The sequence below is a fragment of the Falco peregrinus genome, chromosome 6, assembly GCF_023634155.1.
Source record: "Falco peregrinus isolate bFalPer1 chromosome 6, bFalPer1.pri, whole genome shotgun sequence".
Classification (NCBI taxonomy): domain Eukaryota; kingdom Metazoa; phylum Chordata; class Aves; order Falconiformes; family Falconidae; genus Falco; species Falco peregrinus.
Genome location: NC_073726.1, coordinates 17,398,056 through 17,417,056, shown reverse-complemented (window position 1 = coordinate 17,417,056; position 19,001 = coordinate 17,398,056). Strand labels below are relative to the sequence as shown.

At 47.5% G+C, this 19,001-nt stretch overlaps 1 protein-coding gene across 2 annotated transcripts in view; it reads right to left on the bottom strand.

Annotated features, from left to right (window-relative positions):
- Positions 1-18,584, bottom strand: part of RELN (reelin) — a 298,010-nt gene extending 279,426 nt beyond the window's left edge. The window contains exon 1 of one of the 2 annotated variants that reach the window (XM_055807624.1): positions 18,104-18,584. In XM_055807624.1, the coding sequence (XP_055663599.1) occupies positions 18,104-18,332 (229 nt within the window). In that variant the 5' untranslated portion in view covers positions 18,333-18,584. The remainder of the gene's footprint in view (positions 1-18,103) is intronic. The other variant, XM_055807623.1, reaches the window with a different exon arrangement.
- Positions 18,585-19,001: the final 417 nt, after the last annotated feature.

Here is a 19,001-nt window from a genome sequence, read left to right as displayed (position 1 = left end):
CTATTGTGTCCTCTAATACCTCCTCTGGCTTTAGACTTACTTTTTTCTGTTCACAACCTCCTGAACATATGGTGGTAAATATGCAGCATGCTGTGAGCTTCACCTGGAGTCTACTTACAATATATCTGCAATGTAAATAACAGACTTCGTGTCAGTCAATTAATCACACACCAGTGGTTGGCAGAGGGCAGGCAGATTGCAGGAAGAGAAATTGGAAAGCAGTGTCTTGATCAGTGTTGGATCTCTAGTATTAAATACTACCTAAGCCAGCGTGCTTCTATGGTATCACTGCTTTTGCCCAAAAATACTGTGTTGTAATTGCATTAGACATTGCTTGATGTCATAACAACTCAATTCAATGCCAGATTCTCCACTCACCAGGAACACTTTGATAACGTTTCATCCATTGGGGTCATGATCCCATTTCAACCAGCAGTTGACCCAAATACAAATTTCATACAAAAATTAAATTAAATTTAAAGCGATCCCAGGATGATACACAAAATCTAAGTATTACCATTCCTCTAAGAGTGTTTCTTTTTGGTAAAATTAATTCAAATGAATTACTTTACATATATGTCTTCGCAAGAATGCATATAAGCATGACAAAGTACTTTGTTTACCTGATTCACTTTATTTAATTCAAGGGATTCCTAAGCCTATCATCAATTATAGTCACAAACAAATCATTTTATGTTTAGGGAAAAAAAAAGACTCTCTACTTCAGTAGAGCTTTTCTAATTTGAAGAGCTCAAAGGATTTTCTATACTACATTAAAATCCTTGTCATTCCCATGGAGGACAAATGAAAACACAGAAATAAATCACCTAATATTTAAATTAAGTTAGGACCTAATAGGAAGAATTTTCCTAATTCCAATAAAAATCTCTTTGAAGGCAAAGAAATAACCTGTTTATGGCTGAGATTCTCCCACGTCTCACTGTACCTGGCCCTGGGCTCATCTCCGCTGGGCTGGTGCCCAGCAAGGGCTTTGCCCCAGGGCTGGCTTCAGGCAAGGGAACAAATAAGTGCCTTCAGTCACCTTCCACCCATCTCATACTGCTGCAGTTTGGCCCTGTAGGTCTTGGGACGGTCTGTGTTATTGCCTTCACCCTGTTTCTTCTGAGATTGTGTTCCCACAGGGATCACTATGCCCATTCTTCACAGCCACAGAGGGTGCCCTTTACAGACAGCTCCCCTTTAATCAAGTGCTGAAGAAAAAAATCAGGGACTAGATAAACCTTTGGCTTCAAAGACACCAATTTCTAGTGGTCACCAGAACTTGTTATGTGTCCAGGACAACAAATTATCTCCCAGATATGACTAGAGACCTAAAACCCACTGCTGCTCCTAAGGGCTCTGCTGCAAGGGTGGGAGCAGAGGCTGCCCCGTGCTGGGGGACCCCAGTCCCCTCACTGTCCCTCATCCCTGCCCATCATCCCTGCCCATCCCAATGGAGGGGGCCTCTCTACACATCACTGCCAACTTCTGCTTGGCTGGGACAAGGCCACATGGCTCAGCAGATCACCTTGAACATGAGCCAGCCCCCAGGACAGCCAGGCCCTGATGGCCAACACCCCGTGGCTGGAAGGTGCTGCAGTGAAATAGTTCATAAAAACTGTTTTCAGCGGAGATCAATGCCTTCTTGCTAAATCCCCCAGCATCTGTAGGGTATAGCAGAGTTTTACCAAGGCATTTCTGTGCCTGGGGCATGTGGAGGGCCCCTCTCTGCATGAGTTCTCCTGGGGTTAATAAATACCTGAGCTCACCTCACTGTCTTCAGTTTCAGTGAAGGCATTACCTTGGATCTTTTCCCTCTGCTGGCTACCGATTTCCATCAAGCTTTCAGGTATCTAGCATTTTTGAAACCTTTATCCCTATTTTACCTTTGATTGAAGTTAACAAACACATTCAAAGGGGAGGAGGACAGACGGCGTACTGAGAGCGCCTTAGAAAAGAGCCCGTTCACGTAAGTTTGCTTCAGGGGCTAATACGTTTATTTGCAAGCATAAACATTCAGAAAAGGCAACCACACCACAGCAGTGTGAAGAAAAATTATTTAGTGTATTGGTCTACAACGTCTTGCTATGCCAATGAAAATAGCACCAAAGCAATAGAAGCAATAAATACATACAGGGACACTTCAATATTATGTATGTTACTCTGCAGTGGTCCTAATAAGATGAGTAAAGGAAAGTTTAGCTGCCTAAAGGATGCCAGCTTTTGTAGGTATGTATAAGCTAGCAGAGTTCATTTTTTTTTTAATATTTCAGAGAACACGGGCTTGAAGAGTTTAAATGGGTTCTGCAAAAAGCACATACAGCCCCAGGAAGGGCCAGGTTGGACATTGAGCTTCCAGCTGTGAAGAGGGGACAAGGGAGGCTGTGTCCACAGCCTGTCCCCAGGACAGGAGGCACCGGACAGCCCTTCCCTGTGGCTCACTGGAGTAGGGCAACAAATGCAGAGCATCTATGCCCAGGCCAGACCCGAGCTCCCCTTCCAGAGTAAGCTGTCAGTGCAGGGCAGGCAGGCATGCTACCTGCAGTCAGACGGGCTCGGGGGGCTGGCACCCCTCCACATGGTGCCCTGAGAAACCAAAGGGTAGAGAAACCAGCACTCAACACACCTAGGTGTGGCACATCTCCTCGATTTGCCCTCCAAAGTGCATTTAATTCTGACCTGCACAGCACCCCTGTCATGGCCACAGGCAGTCACGGGGCTGTGTCCAGCCCACGGCGGAGCAGGGCTGTGGGTCAACACCAGCTCCAGCCTTACCTTGGGACAGACCAGCCGCTCCAAACTGCAGCCCAGATGGATTCAGTTAAGGGGCTTTTTCCTCTGGACAGAATGTGACCCGGGAGCACTGCTTGAGGCAGAAACAAACACAAGCCCCGAGGTAGAACTTAGAGTATTTCTAAGTTAATTTATAATCATAATGCTTTTACTCTTAAAAGATAAAGTAAGATGGTGTTGTGATTAAAGTGCAGAATATCTAATTTGAGAGGTGCATAAAAGGAAATCAAGGAGTGCTATCTATCAGGAAGATAACTGTAAAAGGATCAAGTCTTCCCCTATCGTTACTATAAATCTTCCACTGAGAAGAACTACTGGGTTATAAAGAACAAGAAATTAAAAAAAAAAGAAAGAAAAAAAAAAAAAAGAAAAAGGAGACATGTTAAACACTACCTAACAAGCTTCGTGACATGAGCACAAAAGTCTTAAATTCAATGTCATAAATTCAATACCATCAAAAGATTCAGCTAGTATGTCCTTAGAGATGGTACTGTGTAAGTCAAGCACAATATTAAAAGATGCTGAAATCTTTAATATGTGTTAAATATTTAAAATTCACAGATCTGATTCACAGAAATATCACAGAGGCATCATCAACCATTTTTTCCCTTCTGTCACATTTTTTTGTAATGCACCCAGTTTCTAAACATTTGTAAATCTAAACATTTACAGAAAACAGATGAGCCAGAACACTACCCTTGTGGACATGATTGCATGCAATCACTATGCCTACTCCAATAAACACACCCAAATATGGCAAGATTAATACCTTAATATGTTTAAATTGCCACTTTGAAAGACACTAGATTTAAGGCATCCCACCTATTCCCAGAGGCATGCAGTCATTATCCCTTACAGGTATTTTCATGGGGAAAATACCTTGTTCAAAAGAACTGAATGTTGTGATACTGCCATATATAAACCCCTCTCCTTTTAGTTTCACATTTAGGGCACATAAGCCTTTATTTTCTGTTTAAATGTACTAATCTTCTTAATGGTATAATCAGCCTCTAATATATAATATTATCAGTTTATATTTAGAAGGAATAACCGTCATGTTAGTGGTGATGGACATATCTCTCCATTCATCTGACTGAATTACCCTGGATAAATCCCTTTCCCCAATTCATTTCTGCAGAGACAGCAAGCGGCTTTATTTTATTTAAAAGCAAATCATATGGTTTCAAGATATTTATAGTTAATATGCAAAAATCCTGCTTTAAGTTTGAGAAACGTTTCTTTCTTCCTTCATTTCTCACAGGGAAATGTTCCAGTTTATAGCTTTTGAAATAACACAGGATTTTACAGGCTACAAATTCAACAAAAGGTATTCCTACAGTGAACGAGTCACAAAAACTTGAATTGTGTTTGCATCCTTCCACAGCTTTGTGTTCTTAGAAAGTAAAAATGACTCTGAACCCTTGGGTACATTTAAGTAAGTTTATAGTTAAGCACATCACAGGACTTTCCCCCCCCCCCCCCCCCCCCCCCTTTAAGCAGAACTGGGATATCTCCCAGTAATTCTTAATTCCTGCCCAATATATTACCAGCTTTGTACCACATAAAAGGTGTCCCTGCCAATACCAAAACCTAGGCCAGATGTAAGCCACAGAAATGTGGTCTTCCTGGGAGATATTAAAGAGGGATTTTCAAGACACCAGACAGTTGGGCTATCTTTTGGCATATGATAGGAATTACGTTAGGCCTGCCATGACACAGGCACTAAGCATAATAAATAGCTACTAAATACTCAGGAGCCTGAAAGATATATTAAGATCTCTGCCACCCCACTTGCATATATTTCCTTGTGGCAGCTCTTCTGATTCTGAAGAGCACATTAAATGATTAGCCACCCAACATGTATGACTATTTATCCCAGCAGCGATCTGATTGCCTGCAACAGAAAAGCTCAAGAAGCAACAAAACAGCGAGGTATGTAACAAAGTATATAATGGAATATGCTCTTAAGTGTATAAGAAAATACATTATTATACTTTTATTATACCTAAACATTTCCAAATTATTCAAGAGGAGTGGAGGAAATGTGATGTGCTATTATTCATTCCTGGTTTGCCTCAACAGTAAATACCCGCACAAGGCACCAGAAAGTAAAACCCAAGACTAAAAAGGTCATCTGATTCTGGTCTAGCTAATTACAAAGGCATCCATCTCTCTTTATACCACAGCACAGTGTTTCTGAGGCTAAAAAAAAGCACAAAGAATATGATTCCCCTCTAATTCAAATTCATTACAACCACTCTGCATGCTAAACATAATAAACACATGTTAAATTCAGCAGAAGAGATAACTGAACTGGCACACAGCTGGAACGTCATCCAGATTGTTTGACCAGGGTATTTGTTCTCTACTGATGCATCTGCCTAGAATTTTGGGGGGAAGTTACTAGATGGAAGCTGTTGACCCAGCCACATTCTCTGAGCAATGAGCCCAGGTCCTCAACAGAGGAGGAAAGAGGGGAATAACTGGGTAAGCTGGATATGACTGCTCCCTCACGCGTGGTCACCTCTCCTGCCTCAGCTTCTGCACCTGGATGCTGGGGTCGGGCTTGTCCTGACGCAGCACTGCCCCGAGAGGGGTGGAAACTGCCACCCAGATGTTTGGCTTGAAGAGTCAATCCATGACATTTTCAAGAAGAGAGCAGAGTTAATGCTTGTCCTGCTGTCCAAAGCTCTTGTCTCATCACTCACATCACACAATGCATGAAGGAGCTGTGGGCTTTGCTGGCACTGATCCTCTTCCATGGGGAGGGACCACAGTCCTCCTCCTCCCTGGAGCACTGAAAGCTGGAGAGCTCCAAGGTGTCAGACAGGACATGCAATTTTTGTTTGTCAGAGTTTTGAGGTACTATGCTTACCAGCATCTGTATGAGTTCTGCACCTCATAAAATACCTACATGCTTAAGACAAAATAAGTCAATTGGGAAAAAAAGGTTCCCTGTTTCTGACTGTTTGCAGGCAGAAGAATACTTGATAAATGCGACAAGTGCAGGCTTTGTAAATCTGGAATGAAAGGTTAACAGTTACAGCGCAAGTCACTCAGTAGTGTTTCTTAGCAGTTAGCAATGTGCAATTGGAAGAAATATTTACTGTAATTAATTTTACAATGTGGTTTCTCAAACGGAAAATGTTGCAAATAGCAGGAGAATTTGCTCTCTACTGTAATCTCACTAATTGGGCAAAAGGCGCTTGGGGCAAGTTGGACATAGGGGTTTTGGGCAAGGTCCCAGAAGAAGAGTAGCCAGTGTGTAATACACCACCACCTCAGCTCAAAGACAGTTTAGAGTTTAAAACAACAATTTGTACTCAGAAAACAGCCAGATGCCATCACATTGGCTTTCCCTCAGTGATGAATGGCATGAAAGCTCCCTAACATCTGCTACCACTTGATGAAACAAAACTTACATCTCTTTGAGTGAAAAGGTCCACAGATGCTCACTGGAGTAATCCGGGCTGCCTGAGGCTGGGGAGGGACTGGTGCTGCCAGCCCCAGCCCAACCCGCACCTTTTCATCTCTGCTGCTTGAAGCAAATCCTGCAAATGTCACAGCTCGGCTGTAACTCCATTGTACTCCAGAACTGCATTAACTATAGGCTGAAGGAAAAGCAGGGCAATGAAGAACATAGCGGATCATTTCTCTGAACAAAATAAACCTGCATCTCTCAAAGCTTATGTCCACGTCTGCTCTGAACAGTTCATTTCTGTTTGAGGTGGACAGCCCTGTAAACATTGTTCCTTGGAAAAAAAAGATATTTTTAGAGACATGAAGGCCTCTTTGTCTAGTTCAATGAATGTCAATTCTATAGATACGCTGCAACAGGTTTTCAAGTTTGGAAGCAGAAAAATCCTTTAACTGTAGACATCCAGAAGGAGCCAAGTGACAGATCTCCTCTAAGCTTTTTTTACTGAACACAGAACCAAGGAAAAGATTTCTGCTGAAAAAGAAAACTGAACAGTGACTAGATGTAAAGGGAAATGTGGTCAACATATACATCAGAAGCCACACAGCAACCGTAAGTATCATTATTAAAAAAATGAGTTTGTTACCTTGGAAATGTCAGCATCGCTACCAACCGCACTTCAGTGCTATAAAGAGTGAGTGATTATTCTGTAATTTATTTTGGGAACAAATGCAAAGAGAGTGGTGAGGGTTACTTGTCTGAATCAGATCTGTTCAGTGGCCGGAAATTAAATGGTCAACTTGTCAGAAGTAGAACTGTTCAATTTTTGGTTCAGTGACCAAAATGAAAAGAAAAAGAAAGAAAAAGAGATCAGCTTGGGCTAACATAAAAGGAGAAGTACTGAGGAGTTTAACACAAAAAAATAAATTAAAATATCAGTTAGGTCAATATGAAAATCTTCAATGAACCCCAAAAAATTAGATAGAGTTTTGTTCAAGCAGAAGAGTCTCATTTCATTTTTTGATTATGCAGCTTTTTTTTCACAGTTTCACAATCAAGCCACTTTTCCAAAACAAAAATCAAAATTATATTTTTAAAATATCAGCAATGTATTTCAAATGCTTCACTTCCCCCCATTTTCCATTAAGATATTTACCAAATTCTACTCCAATACATTATCAGGTTTTACGCTTCACAAAACCAGATTGTAAATGAATTCACTATGAACACGGCGATTCCCTTTGAATCAATTCTAAAGTCTTGAGTCTCATGCAAGAATATTATCAACTTGACAACCTATCTGACTGGATATCAGTCATCAGAAAATCAACTAGAATAATTAGAAAGCATAAAAATATTTGCCAGAGGTTTTCAATCTTTGTACTAACTAGAATGAGGTTCTGAAGGATACAGTCTTTTTGGCCCAGAGGCAGAATTGCTCTACAAAAATGTTTAAGGCTGGAGTTTAGCTAGAGATCCTTTTTTCCAAACATACTAGGAACTTTTTTTTACAGGACTTTATAGTACTGACTCTTTACTTTTGCTACCTGGCATCCCCACAAACTGCTGCCACTGCAAGTCTGGGCAGCACTTTGTTAAACCAGGATCTTTGCCTTGGCCAGTTGTGCTGTTTTGTTTCTCTCTGCAGTTCTGGTAATCATTTCATCCCGTGTCCAGATGAATGTGTCTAATTCTGGAAGGAGGGTTGTTTTTTTTCTAACAGCGCATTTCCCCTGTGAGACAGGAGCACTGAAAGGTTATTGTGGCCTGGAAACCATGGCTTGTTTAGCCAGAAAGATAAATATTATCTATATTTCTTGTTCTTTCCTATCTATTGTATTGTCCTGGGGAGCAGAGGGAAAAGTGGAAGGCAAACGGCAAAGACCTTGCCAAGCCCTGTGACGTGATAAATGACTTCTCACATCCCAGGGCCTGACACCAAGAGAGGCCACAGAGGGTTGTGCTGCTGTTTTCAGATGTTAAAGAGGCCAATCACCTACTCATTGCTTTCATTTTTAGTGCAGGAATTGCTCCCCCATGCAGGACCTGCACGGGCAGACCCAGCTCTGCCACGAAGTATTCCTCTGCAAGAGCACGAGCAACCTACACAAGAAATCTGATTTTCCGTGTCCTTGCTAATTCTTTTATGAATATTCTACCAGATGTGTCGAATGCTGTGACCACCGTGTACCTCTCAGCAACAGACAGAAGAATATTCCCAGATTTCTCTAAGTCTTCTGGCCAGCAAGGTTTGTGTGCTTCCCTTTTCCTTCCCTCCTCTCCACTGTGATGTGCGCAGCACATGGACAGACTGTCAGCTTTCACGGTCTCCCGCTGTGTTCCCAGGGAGCACCCTACATATGCTACCCATGGACACTCAACACACAAATCCTTGCAAACTCAAGCTGGGGCAAGGCAGGAACCGCCTGCAGATACAGTGCAGCAGGATGAGGAGAGGAAAACAGAATTTGCTCCCAGGTGCACACCTGTGCATGGAAGGGGCTTGCTTGATGAATTTCCCTGTACGAACTGCGGTTTTTCTTCCTTGCCCACTTCTGACCATCTAACTGCCCTCTCAGAAATGACGTGGTGGGGATGGAGAGAACGAAACGGCGAGGCCCCTTCCACTGTGTGTTTTTCACCAGCTGGGCTGCTCTGTGTACAGCCACATGACAGCCAGGCACTGGAAGGGGACAAAGGATGGGGTGCCAGCATCCAGCCACCCATGGCAGCAACGACCTTTGAGCTGGACAGTAGGAGACACAGCCACAGCCAGAGCTGGGGCTGGCGAGCAGACCCTCTTCTTGTCTTTCAGCTCTGTCAGGTCACAACCCGTTTATTTACAAAACTGTCCTTCAAGCAGACAGGGGGAAGAATAAATAACTCTGGCTAATCTGAGGCAATCATAATTTTGCTAAGTGTGGTACAAGAGCTCTCAGCATTTTGTCTCCATCTGGTTTATAACTCGATGCCCTCAGCCCAGTGTGTATGACCCTGCCTCCCATGGGAAACAAGCAGCGACAGACACGTGTAGGTGTGAGCAGACACCGTTCAGGGAAACAGACACAGATCTTCAGCCCCATCTCCGATGATTCATCTGCTCACCTGCTGAAGAAAAGCAAGGACACTGCCGGTTTCCCCTATGCTGTATCTTGCAAAATCAAAGAGGGAAACCAGAGACCACCCTGCACTGTCTGCGATGCCCGAGGGCTTCTGCCTCGGGAGGAGACACAGCCATAGCTCTACACGCAGCTTCACGAATATTTTCAATACCTAGTGAACCCCTACATCCAGAAGGCTGGACTTAAGACTTCCCATCCAACAAACCTAAACCAAATTTTACTCCAGGCACCCCAATCAAATACTCCGAACCGTCCCCTGGAGCTGTTCCCTCCTCTGAGTAGGCAGAGAGGAGGAGGGGATGGGTCTGGAGGCACGGGGCAGGGGGGCCACCATCCACCTGATGTCCTCCTCTATTGGCACCTGGCCCTTCAGCAAGGAGGTGGGGACAGGCTGTCCCCTGGAGTGGGCATGCCATCACCCTCTCAGGGAGCAAGGCATCCCCCCCCAGGAGGGTCTGTGGGGAGCAGCAGCCCTGCTGCAGGGCTGGATACACCCCATGGCATCTGGCACCCCGTGACGTGGGAAACTGGGGCAGCACTTGGACACGGCACTGAAGCACTTGCACAGTTTGAAGAGAAACCTGCAGCTTGCAGGCTGGACTTCACCAGACACAGGCTGGAAAAGCACCACAGATTTCAACCCCCCAAGGGGACACCTGTGAAACGCTCACAACCAATATTAATGTCAAAGTGCCTGGAGAGGAGCAGGGAACAGCCACCTCTGTTTTGCTCCCAGGATGAAAAAATATGGCAAGAGGGACCTTGCGAAGACTGTGAAAACCAGCCTCTGCTTCGCAACGAAAGCCTTTGGGAAAGCATCTGAACTGCTCACCCACTGCCCTGCAACTTTCACAGGCCACGTGTGTCCAGTCCCACCAGACACCTCTTGCTTTCTAGACCGACATGTTCACATAAAGGGCATTGCCTACAACAGGCCACTAGGAAACACTAAAAGGCAGCAGTCAGGGATGTCCTGATACCCTGGGAAGACCAAGAATCCCACTGGGGTGGAGGGAGAGAAGCCTTGCGGAGATCGCACCTGGTATGCAAAACCCACATGCACCAGCCAGCCTCCCCAAACAGAAATCCGTGCTGGCAGCAGCAAGATGAGGGTGCATAGCCAGTAACTACACCAAAGGGAGTCTGGAGTGACACAGGTGATGCTGTGGCTGGTGAGACAAAGAACGAGCCCTCAGGTGCCTCTGCCTGAAGCTAAGTGAGCCCAGCTGCCCAGGAAATGCTGTGGTGCCTGGGAGGCAGCAGCTGCTCCAGATAGTTGTGGGAGACGATGGCAGGGAGCCCGTGGCCCCGTGCCCGGCTGCTGGGTGCCATCTCCAGACTCAGACAGAATGTCTCCAGCTGCAGAAGGACAGACTAATGCCAGGTCCTGTTCCTGTACTGTGGAATAAACAGGTACAAGCCCTAATGCCCCTCGCAAACTCTGGTTCTCCCGCTCCAAGCAGGACGTGTACCTCTGACATTGCCCTATTTAAGGCAAATGCTTAGTGAGAGATATATTGAAACAAAACAAAGTCCTAAAAAAACCCAATCCACCTCCATGACCCTGCTCTTCCCTTTAGGAAAAGAGTAAAAAATGTGTTGCCTGTGGGAGGCATCTGAGGACGTGGGGGGACCTGGGAAAGAGTCCCATGGGAATGGACCAGGGGGATCTCTGCCTCCGTGACGCCAATGTTCACTGGCACAACCCAGCCTGAACCACGCAAACTGTGTGACACACGCTGTGACTTCCATTTTCCAGGACTGACCTGAGGGAAGGGGGAATGGTGGAAGACTGCCTGCCTAACGAGAAGGCATCGCCTGACAAACTGGGAAGGTCTCTTGCACAAGCTTAGGCTTTGACAGATGTTAAAAGTTGCACTGTCAGAGTTTGTCCTATGTTTATCCCAGAGACTAGCCACAGCTTGGGAGGGGGGGGAAAGTGGGAATTACACAAATATTCCAGACACACATTTGCACTCTGTGCACCTTTCATGCCCGATGAAAAGGCAGGAAACGTTAACACAAAGAAAGGAAGCATGTTAAAAAGACTGAACCTTTCATCGGAGACTATTGAAATTCTCATAACAAGGGGCGCTATGAAAGGTTGCTTATTCTCAGAGGTAAGACAGTGCCGTTTCCTTCCCTTGCCATGCCGCAAACAGTCATGACAAATCTAAACCACAGCTGTAGGGCACGAGACACACAAAGCAAATAAAGCTTGCATCTGAATCCATCTCGGCTGTATCATCACGGCTATTATCAGATTGAAAATCATACTTCAGCCAGTCAATATGCAAATACTGAGGCATCGTACCATAATAAAATGTTACAGTATTTCAAAAGCAGCGGCCTTCAAGAATCCAGATCAAGGGAACAATAAGGAAAATGAGAAATGCCACCAATCTGACAGTCTCACCCTGTTCTACCTAATGAACCAACACGGGTTTGGTGGAATAATCAATGCAGGAAACATTGACGAAACGTATGGCATACCACCACAGCACAGTAACCTAGTTATGAATTGTTTACTGGTCACCTTCGGTCTTGAATTACAAGGTTTATATCTTGGTTTATATCTATTTATCTATTTGTTTGTTTGTTTATATCTAATTACAATTATTAATTATTTGTAAGAAAAAGATTTTTTTTTATTTCTACTAAAAAGCAGTTAGTATGGGAAGATTTTAGCAATGAATTCTACAGATAGGTTATATGTCTTTTAAAATACCTCCTTCAAACTCAGAAAGCAGAAAATATGCGCGATATCCCCACTGAAAAGATATTTTTGCACCCTTTCACCGTTTATAGGCTTCTTTTCTTCCTTGACTTCAATGCTGGGTGATATGCCATGGGAAAGGTCCATGCGCGCACGCCAGCCCCCACGCCAAGCTCTGGGGCTTGGACGGTGAACTCACTGAGGCAGAGATCATTTTTTTAATGTATACAGACAAGCCCAGCATAATCTGTCCTACACAGACCCATAACGCCAACAATACCGTTTCTGTCCTACAGTCAGATGTCACCTGACAAATGTGGGTCACGCCAGCATGCCGTGCTGACTTTGATTTCTGTTATTTGGGGCAATCAAGTCTCCTTTGCAGGGGGGGAGCAGCTCTCAGATGGGGGGCCGAGAAAGGATTTAACCAGAGATTACATCTCTTCTGCAAATTTGCAAGGAAGGCTCATTGAGGCCTTTGTGGACCTTCAACTTCCTTTCATCAGTCCCGTGCCTGACCACATCTTTGGCTGAGCCATCACCATCTGCTGGCTGCTTATTTGGCCCACAAATTAGAGTGACAACAGCTGAACCCATTAAAATTTAACATCTTCCCTAGCAAAACGTGGTTCATAAGAGGCTGTCAGCCGTGAACTTGCCTACCTTTTTCTTTTAGGGTTGGAATGCTTCATCAGTTTCTGGTCAAGAGATCTTAAAAGCACAACTTTTTAAAATTTGCAAAGGCACACTACATGAACTCTGGGGCTAGATAAGAGCTTCAGAAATATAGACAATCCATCAGCCAACATTAAGACCTAGAAAGGTACATTCACTCAAAAACAGACTAAGTAAGGCTCAGGTCTGAAAAATTCAAACAGACCATCTAAAGAACAGGTTGCAGCATCCAGAAATCAGCCTTGCTTTTGCAAACTTCAGTTTATGCAAAAAAATCCTAAACGTAGCAGAGCACAGTCAGGGTGCACTCTGGGGGCTTTGGCGGATGAGGACATTTTTAGTAGATGCTGACCCCAGATGAAATTTTTGTGTGCTACAAAACCCTTCTGCAGCTGCAAGATATTGCTAGGGACCTCGGAGGAAAGAAGAGACCTCGGAGGAAAGAAGAGACAAAGGATCTTCCCCATTCTTAGTAACTTCCTCTCCATTGCTACCTATTGCCAGCCTCCCATTTTTAATTTAAGTGTCCATTAAGAGTTATAGGACAATCCCTGAAGCTAACTGGAGTCACATGAGCAAAACTTTCTACACACCTCTTTAAAACAAAAAATGATGCAAGTCTCCATTCTTGCAGAGATCAGGAGAGTGCGTAAGTGGACGAGATGAATGTTTTTGAGGGAACACCCTGCAAAAGACTCAAGAAGCCGTCCTGCTTCTCAGGCTGATACTGGAAAACATGGACCAAAATCTGCTTTTCTGTTACCAATGCACCATCGCTAACATCACCTCCTGTGCACTTTGCTTCTGCTTGGCTCACAGAAAGCTTTCTGCACTTCTACACTTCAGTGTAACTGGCAGAGAAAGTGCCCACAACTGAGTTTCTACAACTCGGTTATAATCCTGTTTACACCTCAAGTAGCAGCACTACTTACTCTCTAGTTATTTTCTCTCTTTTCCTCCCTCACTTTGATCTCCAACACCTTTCTGTTTTTTAATAATCTGAACAATAAGAATTTACAATGGAAATACCCACCAGATCAAGCGGGTACCAGAACTGTAAGTAACCCTAACGAAAACAGATACTAAATCCCAATCTGGGATTATAACAAAGGTGGAATTGGGCAGACTTTACACGACTTTTTATCAGTGCTGAAAGAGTGCATAACTACCCCTTCAAATAGTTGAAAACTTATTTTTACAACCTATCAAAGCAATGGTTCCAGACAATATACAGTATATCTAAGAATAGTAACAGTCATTGATGGAAACTGATAACATTTGGGGACTGAAGGTTAATCTGTTCTGGAAAAAAAAAAAAAAAGGAACAATGGAGAGTGAAATAGAAACTCAAGTCTCATTAAAGAAAACTATTTTAAGGGCAGAACGATGAGTTTTAACATCAATCATGGGAAAACAGTTTGAAGTTGTTCGTAAAAGATCTAAATTTAAAACCTTGGGAAAAAGCACTGTTCACAGTGCGAGCAAAGGTTTTTTAAGGGGTGAGAAAAAACACGGTATAAAGGTAATCCATTTGTATTTTTTAAGCACTATAAATCTGACTATTCATTTTTAGGTTTCTGTGATTAAGGGCAGTGAAGAGTCGATGTTCAGTTGAGTTTATCCTTTTTTCTTTATGCGTTTCCAATGTCCTTATCTGCCTGTAAATCATGGTACACGCTCGCAGCACTGAAGGCACATTGACACGGATAATCAAAATTGACTGCAGATTGGCAACAAACCCAAAAGAACTTGCACAAAAATTTTCAATTTCTACTGCTTTTGTTTGGTTTGTGGGGGTTTTTTCCTGAAGAAATTATATTCTGCTCTGCAGATTGCAGTGGAAAGCCCAAGAGAAAACCAAAACAGGATCATTGCTACCTACCAGCAAAGCTATGAGCAAGCCAAGTGGGCCCTGTCGCAGCTCTCCAAACACGCAACCACCGCTTGGCTGGAAGGCAGCTGAGCAGGTGCCTACATTAAACCAGCGCACACTTTGTCAGTTTGCATTTGAGCAAGTGCTTAAGTGCTTTGCCAGCTCAAGGACTTAATTAAATTTGAAATAACCTAATTCAAGGAATAAAAGTCTGCCAAAGGTAATAAAATTGTTTACCGATTTATCAAGTCAGTCCCGTATATAAAAGAGCATATTTATATGCAGTGTAGGTCTGGTCCTATTCAATCAGTGAATGCGTTTTAAAATATTTACTGATTGCAGGAATGGGTCCAAATCTGGAGTATTTTTAAGGGTTAGGGGAGAAGTGCTAAATCCCAAAGTATCTAATTCAACTATGCAAAGCAGGGAATATTATTGCCTTCATTTTACTTATGAAATTCAGGGGCATAGGGAAATAAAGTGCCAGATCCAATGTGTCAGAGAAGCCCCTTGCAGAATCTCCTGTGCTCGCCTGGTTCCCCCACAAGTGTCTTTTGCGTCCAGACACCGTTCCACTCCCAAGGTGCAGGGCAGCGCAAGGGACAGTTGGGCAAATGGACGAGAGCCAGTGTCACAGCTCCCTCGGCTGCACCGCGGTTTGACTCCTGCTCTGAAAGCCCAAAGAAATGTCTAAACAAATTAACAAAAAGTTGTTGGCTGATTTTTTTTTAATTGGATTTTTTTTTCTCGTGGAATTTCTCTCAGCTCTTGGATGCTACTATCACCTCTCCCCGTTGAATGAAGGGGTAGTATGTGTACAACGGGGCCTCACTGCAACTTGTGAGGAGTCGGGGGAGTGTATTTTAATACGCTGAGCAGGTGAATTTACATTGTACACATGTAAAATCTCCCTTTGTTTTGTGCTTCTGTACTGCATCTCAAAACTGCGCCTCCGTGTCCCCACAAAACTGCCTCTGAAGTTTGATTTTTAAATGATAAATGCTCAACCAGTGCGGACTGGCATTTTTCAGTAACATTAAACTACGCTATATAAAAGCCCAGATTGCTCAAATGATTTCTTCAGATTGTATAATTCGGGTGGGTTTTTTTCTTCCTTGTGCTATATTTAACATTGATAATTGTTATATTTAAAAATATTCAAATGAGCTATTTCAAAATATCTAGCCGAGTAAGTGTGCTGAGCTCATGGATAAGCCTGCTGTGCTGTGCATAGCGCTGCCTGCCTTGCACTGGCCCAGGTAAGCGTTTCAGCAATGCACGGAACTGAAAACAATTGCCATTGCGAGTGAGAAATAAGGTACAAGGCTGGCTTACACCCGAGTGTACCTACACACCCCGCACTGGGTAAACAAAGCAGTTTGGCAGTTCGAGCCTGAGGACTTTCCTCGGTGCGCATCCTTTGAACGCACCCGGTTTGCTCAGCCTTTCTTCACCCGGTGGCTTTCCCAGCTGGGCGGCAGCCCCCGGGGCAGATGCTGGCCCAGGGCACCCCCGCAGCCTCCAGCCCGGTCCCGGAGGGGCGGCGGGATGAACGGGGCCACGGGGGGAGGCGTAGGGGCCGGCAGCCGCCGCCGCGCACCCGGAGCGGGGCTGGCGGCGGGGGCAGCGCGCAGCGGCTGCGCGGGGGCGCAGGGGCCGGCGAGAGGCGCGCAGCCGGTGCGCAGCGGCGGCTCCGCGAAATCCCCGGGGCCCCGCGGGAGCGGGTAGGTAAAAAGAACGAAGCAGAGGTATATTCAAAGCCTCCGCGTTTGGCTCTGTCAGATGGAAAAAGGCGACGGAAAATCCACCCTTGGCTACCTGAAAGATCTGGCGCGCAGATGGGGCGTTTCTCCGCGAGTCGGTACTTTAAAAATTCGAAAACCCTTTCAAAAAGGCGAGAGGCAGCAGAGCATCCCCGGAGAAGCACACACCCGTCCCTGCTCCTCACCCTTGCGGGGAGGAGGCAGCCGGGCAGCCCTGCCCACAGTCCTGCCCGCAGCCCAGCCCGCAGCCCCCTGCCCGCAGCCCAGCAAGGGGGCTTGAAGCTTCCAGCTTTTTGGCTGCACACCGCAAAACACGGCAGCAGCGAGAAAAGATTTTGTTATTTACGTGTCTGAACCGTATTTTTAAAAGCCGGCGTTTTAAATTGTGCAAGGTGGAAATTCCAGCTTTTTTTCCCCTCTGCACATCTGTGGCTCGGCACGTTGGCCGCGATCCGCCTGATCTGAGTGTGGGTCGCGGGCTGGGAGATACGGGGCTCTAAGGGAAAAACATGAAGTCGTATCATTTACATACGTGGTTTGTTAAAAAGGACACCGATATTTTAAAAACAAAAGTTTCCTGTGAATTAGGTAAAACTATATTGCTAAAGGTTATACAGAGACAAAAACTTCAGGACCCCTTAGATCGTGTGAAAAATGAATATTTGATGTGTTTGGGGTTTGCTGTCTTCACAGTAAAAAATAAAAATCAGTCAGAATCTTTCACATAACGATTCAATGATTTACCTAAAAAAAACGGAGCTGGAACACACCAAAGTCAGGAGTTTAACTCCGCCTTTAGCCGAGGACCTTACACAGTGTCTGTTTCTGAGCAAGATGTTTGAAATAAATATCTATTGCTACTTTTTCTGACTGTTGATGGTTTACTGCGGAACTCGCCGTTCTCACGCAGCGCTGCGCAACCTCGAGCAGGCACCAGAGAGGAGGGGGCTCAGTGGGTGCCCCCGTAAGCGGTTTGCCGCGGTTAGGAATTGGGCAACGTTTCACCCTTCGAAGTTTTCTGTACAGGGAGCCGGTGCCGAGGCTGCTGCCGGGAGCAGCTGCGGGCTCGCAGGGCCACTCTGCGGCAGCGTCACCTGCCTGCGGGGCCGGCGGCAGCCCCGGGCTGCGCCCCCCACCCCGCACACCGCCCAGGCAGCGACCCCCTTGGTGACCGGCTCTGCCCGCCCTAGTTCATTCCCCTCGGCCCGGGCGTTCGCTAAAAGCAGGTTTATTCCTTAACTCCCGGCACGACCTTCCATCTCCAGAGCCACCTGTGAGCGCCTGACCCGCCGCTCCCGCCCGTGGCTGCTGCACCCCCTGCACGGGCAGCAACAGGCTGCGGCCCCGGCCGGGCACGTCGCACCGCACGGCCGCCGGGGGAAGGGCGACGCTGGCTCCGGCAGCCACCGAGGTGGGGAAGGGGCGGGCTGCGAGCGGCTCGGCGGGCTCTGGCCCCGGCCACGGGCGGGCTGAGGAGGGGGCTCTGGGGATCGCCCCCCGCTCCGGCCTCGCAGCAGCCGCGCCGGGGCAGGGCTGCGCCCGGGGCAGGTGAAGGCGGTCCCGCACGGCCGGGGACCCCCGCGGAGCGCCCCGCCGGGGATGCCCGGAGGCCGGGCACACGGCTGCGCCCTCCCCCGTCCCAGGGCACCCGCCCTCCCGCCCTGCGCGGCCGCGGCGCTCCGCCGTGCGGGACCCCCGGGGCCGCCCGCCGGGGGCCGCGCAGCGCCGGGCGCCTGCACCTACCGTGGTACTCCTGGCCGGGCACGTAGGCGGCGGGGCTGCCCGCGATGTGCAGGGCGATGAGCACCTCGCCCTGCTCGCCGTCGCCCTCCAGCTCACCGTGGTGGGTGCAGAGGAAGAAGAAGGGCGAGAAGCGGGCGCGGGGGGCGGCCGCCCGGCCCGCCGCCAGCAGGGCACCCAGGGCGGCCAGCAGGCAGGGCCAGCCCCCGGGGACGCCCCGCCGCCGCTCCATGCTGCTGCCGCCGGCGCCGCTGGGGCATCCAGGGCACGGCGGGGCCGCCGCGCCGCTCCGCTGCGCTGGGCGCGGGCCGGGCCGGGGCGGGCCGGGACGGGGCGGGCGCTGCCCCCCGCCGCGGCCCGCGGGAGTTGCGGGGAGGCGGGCGCGGAGCGGAGCGGAGCGCGGCGCGGGCAGGGGCGGCCCCTCCGCGCCCGCCGAAGGCTGCGCCGTCCCCGCCTGCCGCTGCCGGGGTGCGGGGCACGGAGCTGGGAGTGCGAGGGCTGGGAATAATTTATTTCCCCCGGTGTCGGGGTGGGAGGGAGGGGAAGGTCCCTCCCCTCCTCCGCCTCCTCCGCCTCCTCCGCCGCCGCCGCCCGCTCCTCCTGCTCCTCGCTCTGCGCGCCGGTGTGCGGTGCTGCCGCTGCGGGGACGCGGGCTGCGAGCGGGGCTCTGCTGCCCGCCCTTTGTCTGCCTCCGGGTCCCTGCCCCTGCCCCACGTCCCAGCTCCTGCCCCTGCCCCGACACCTGAACCCCTGCTGCCTCCTTGTTCCCATGTCCCTGTCCCTCGGCCCCTACCCTTGTCCCTCTGCTGCTGTCCCTCTACCCATCCTTTTGCCCCATCCCTCTGTCCCTCTGCTCCAGCCCCTGTCCTTTCGCCCTGTCCATCTGTCCTCGTCCCTCTGT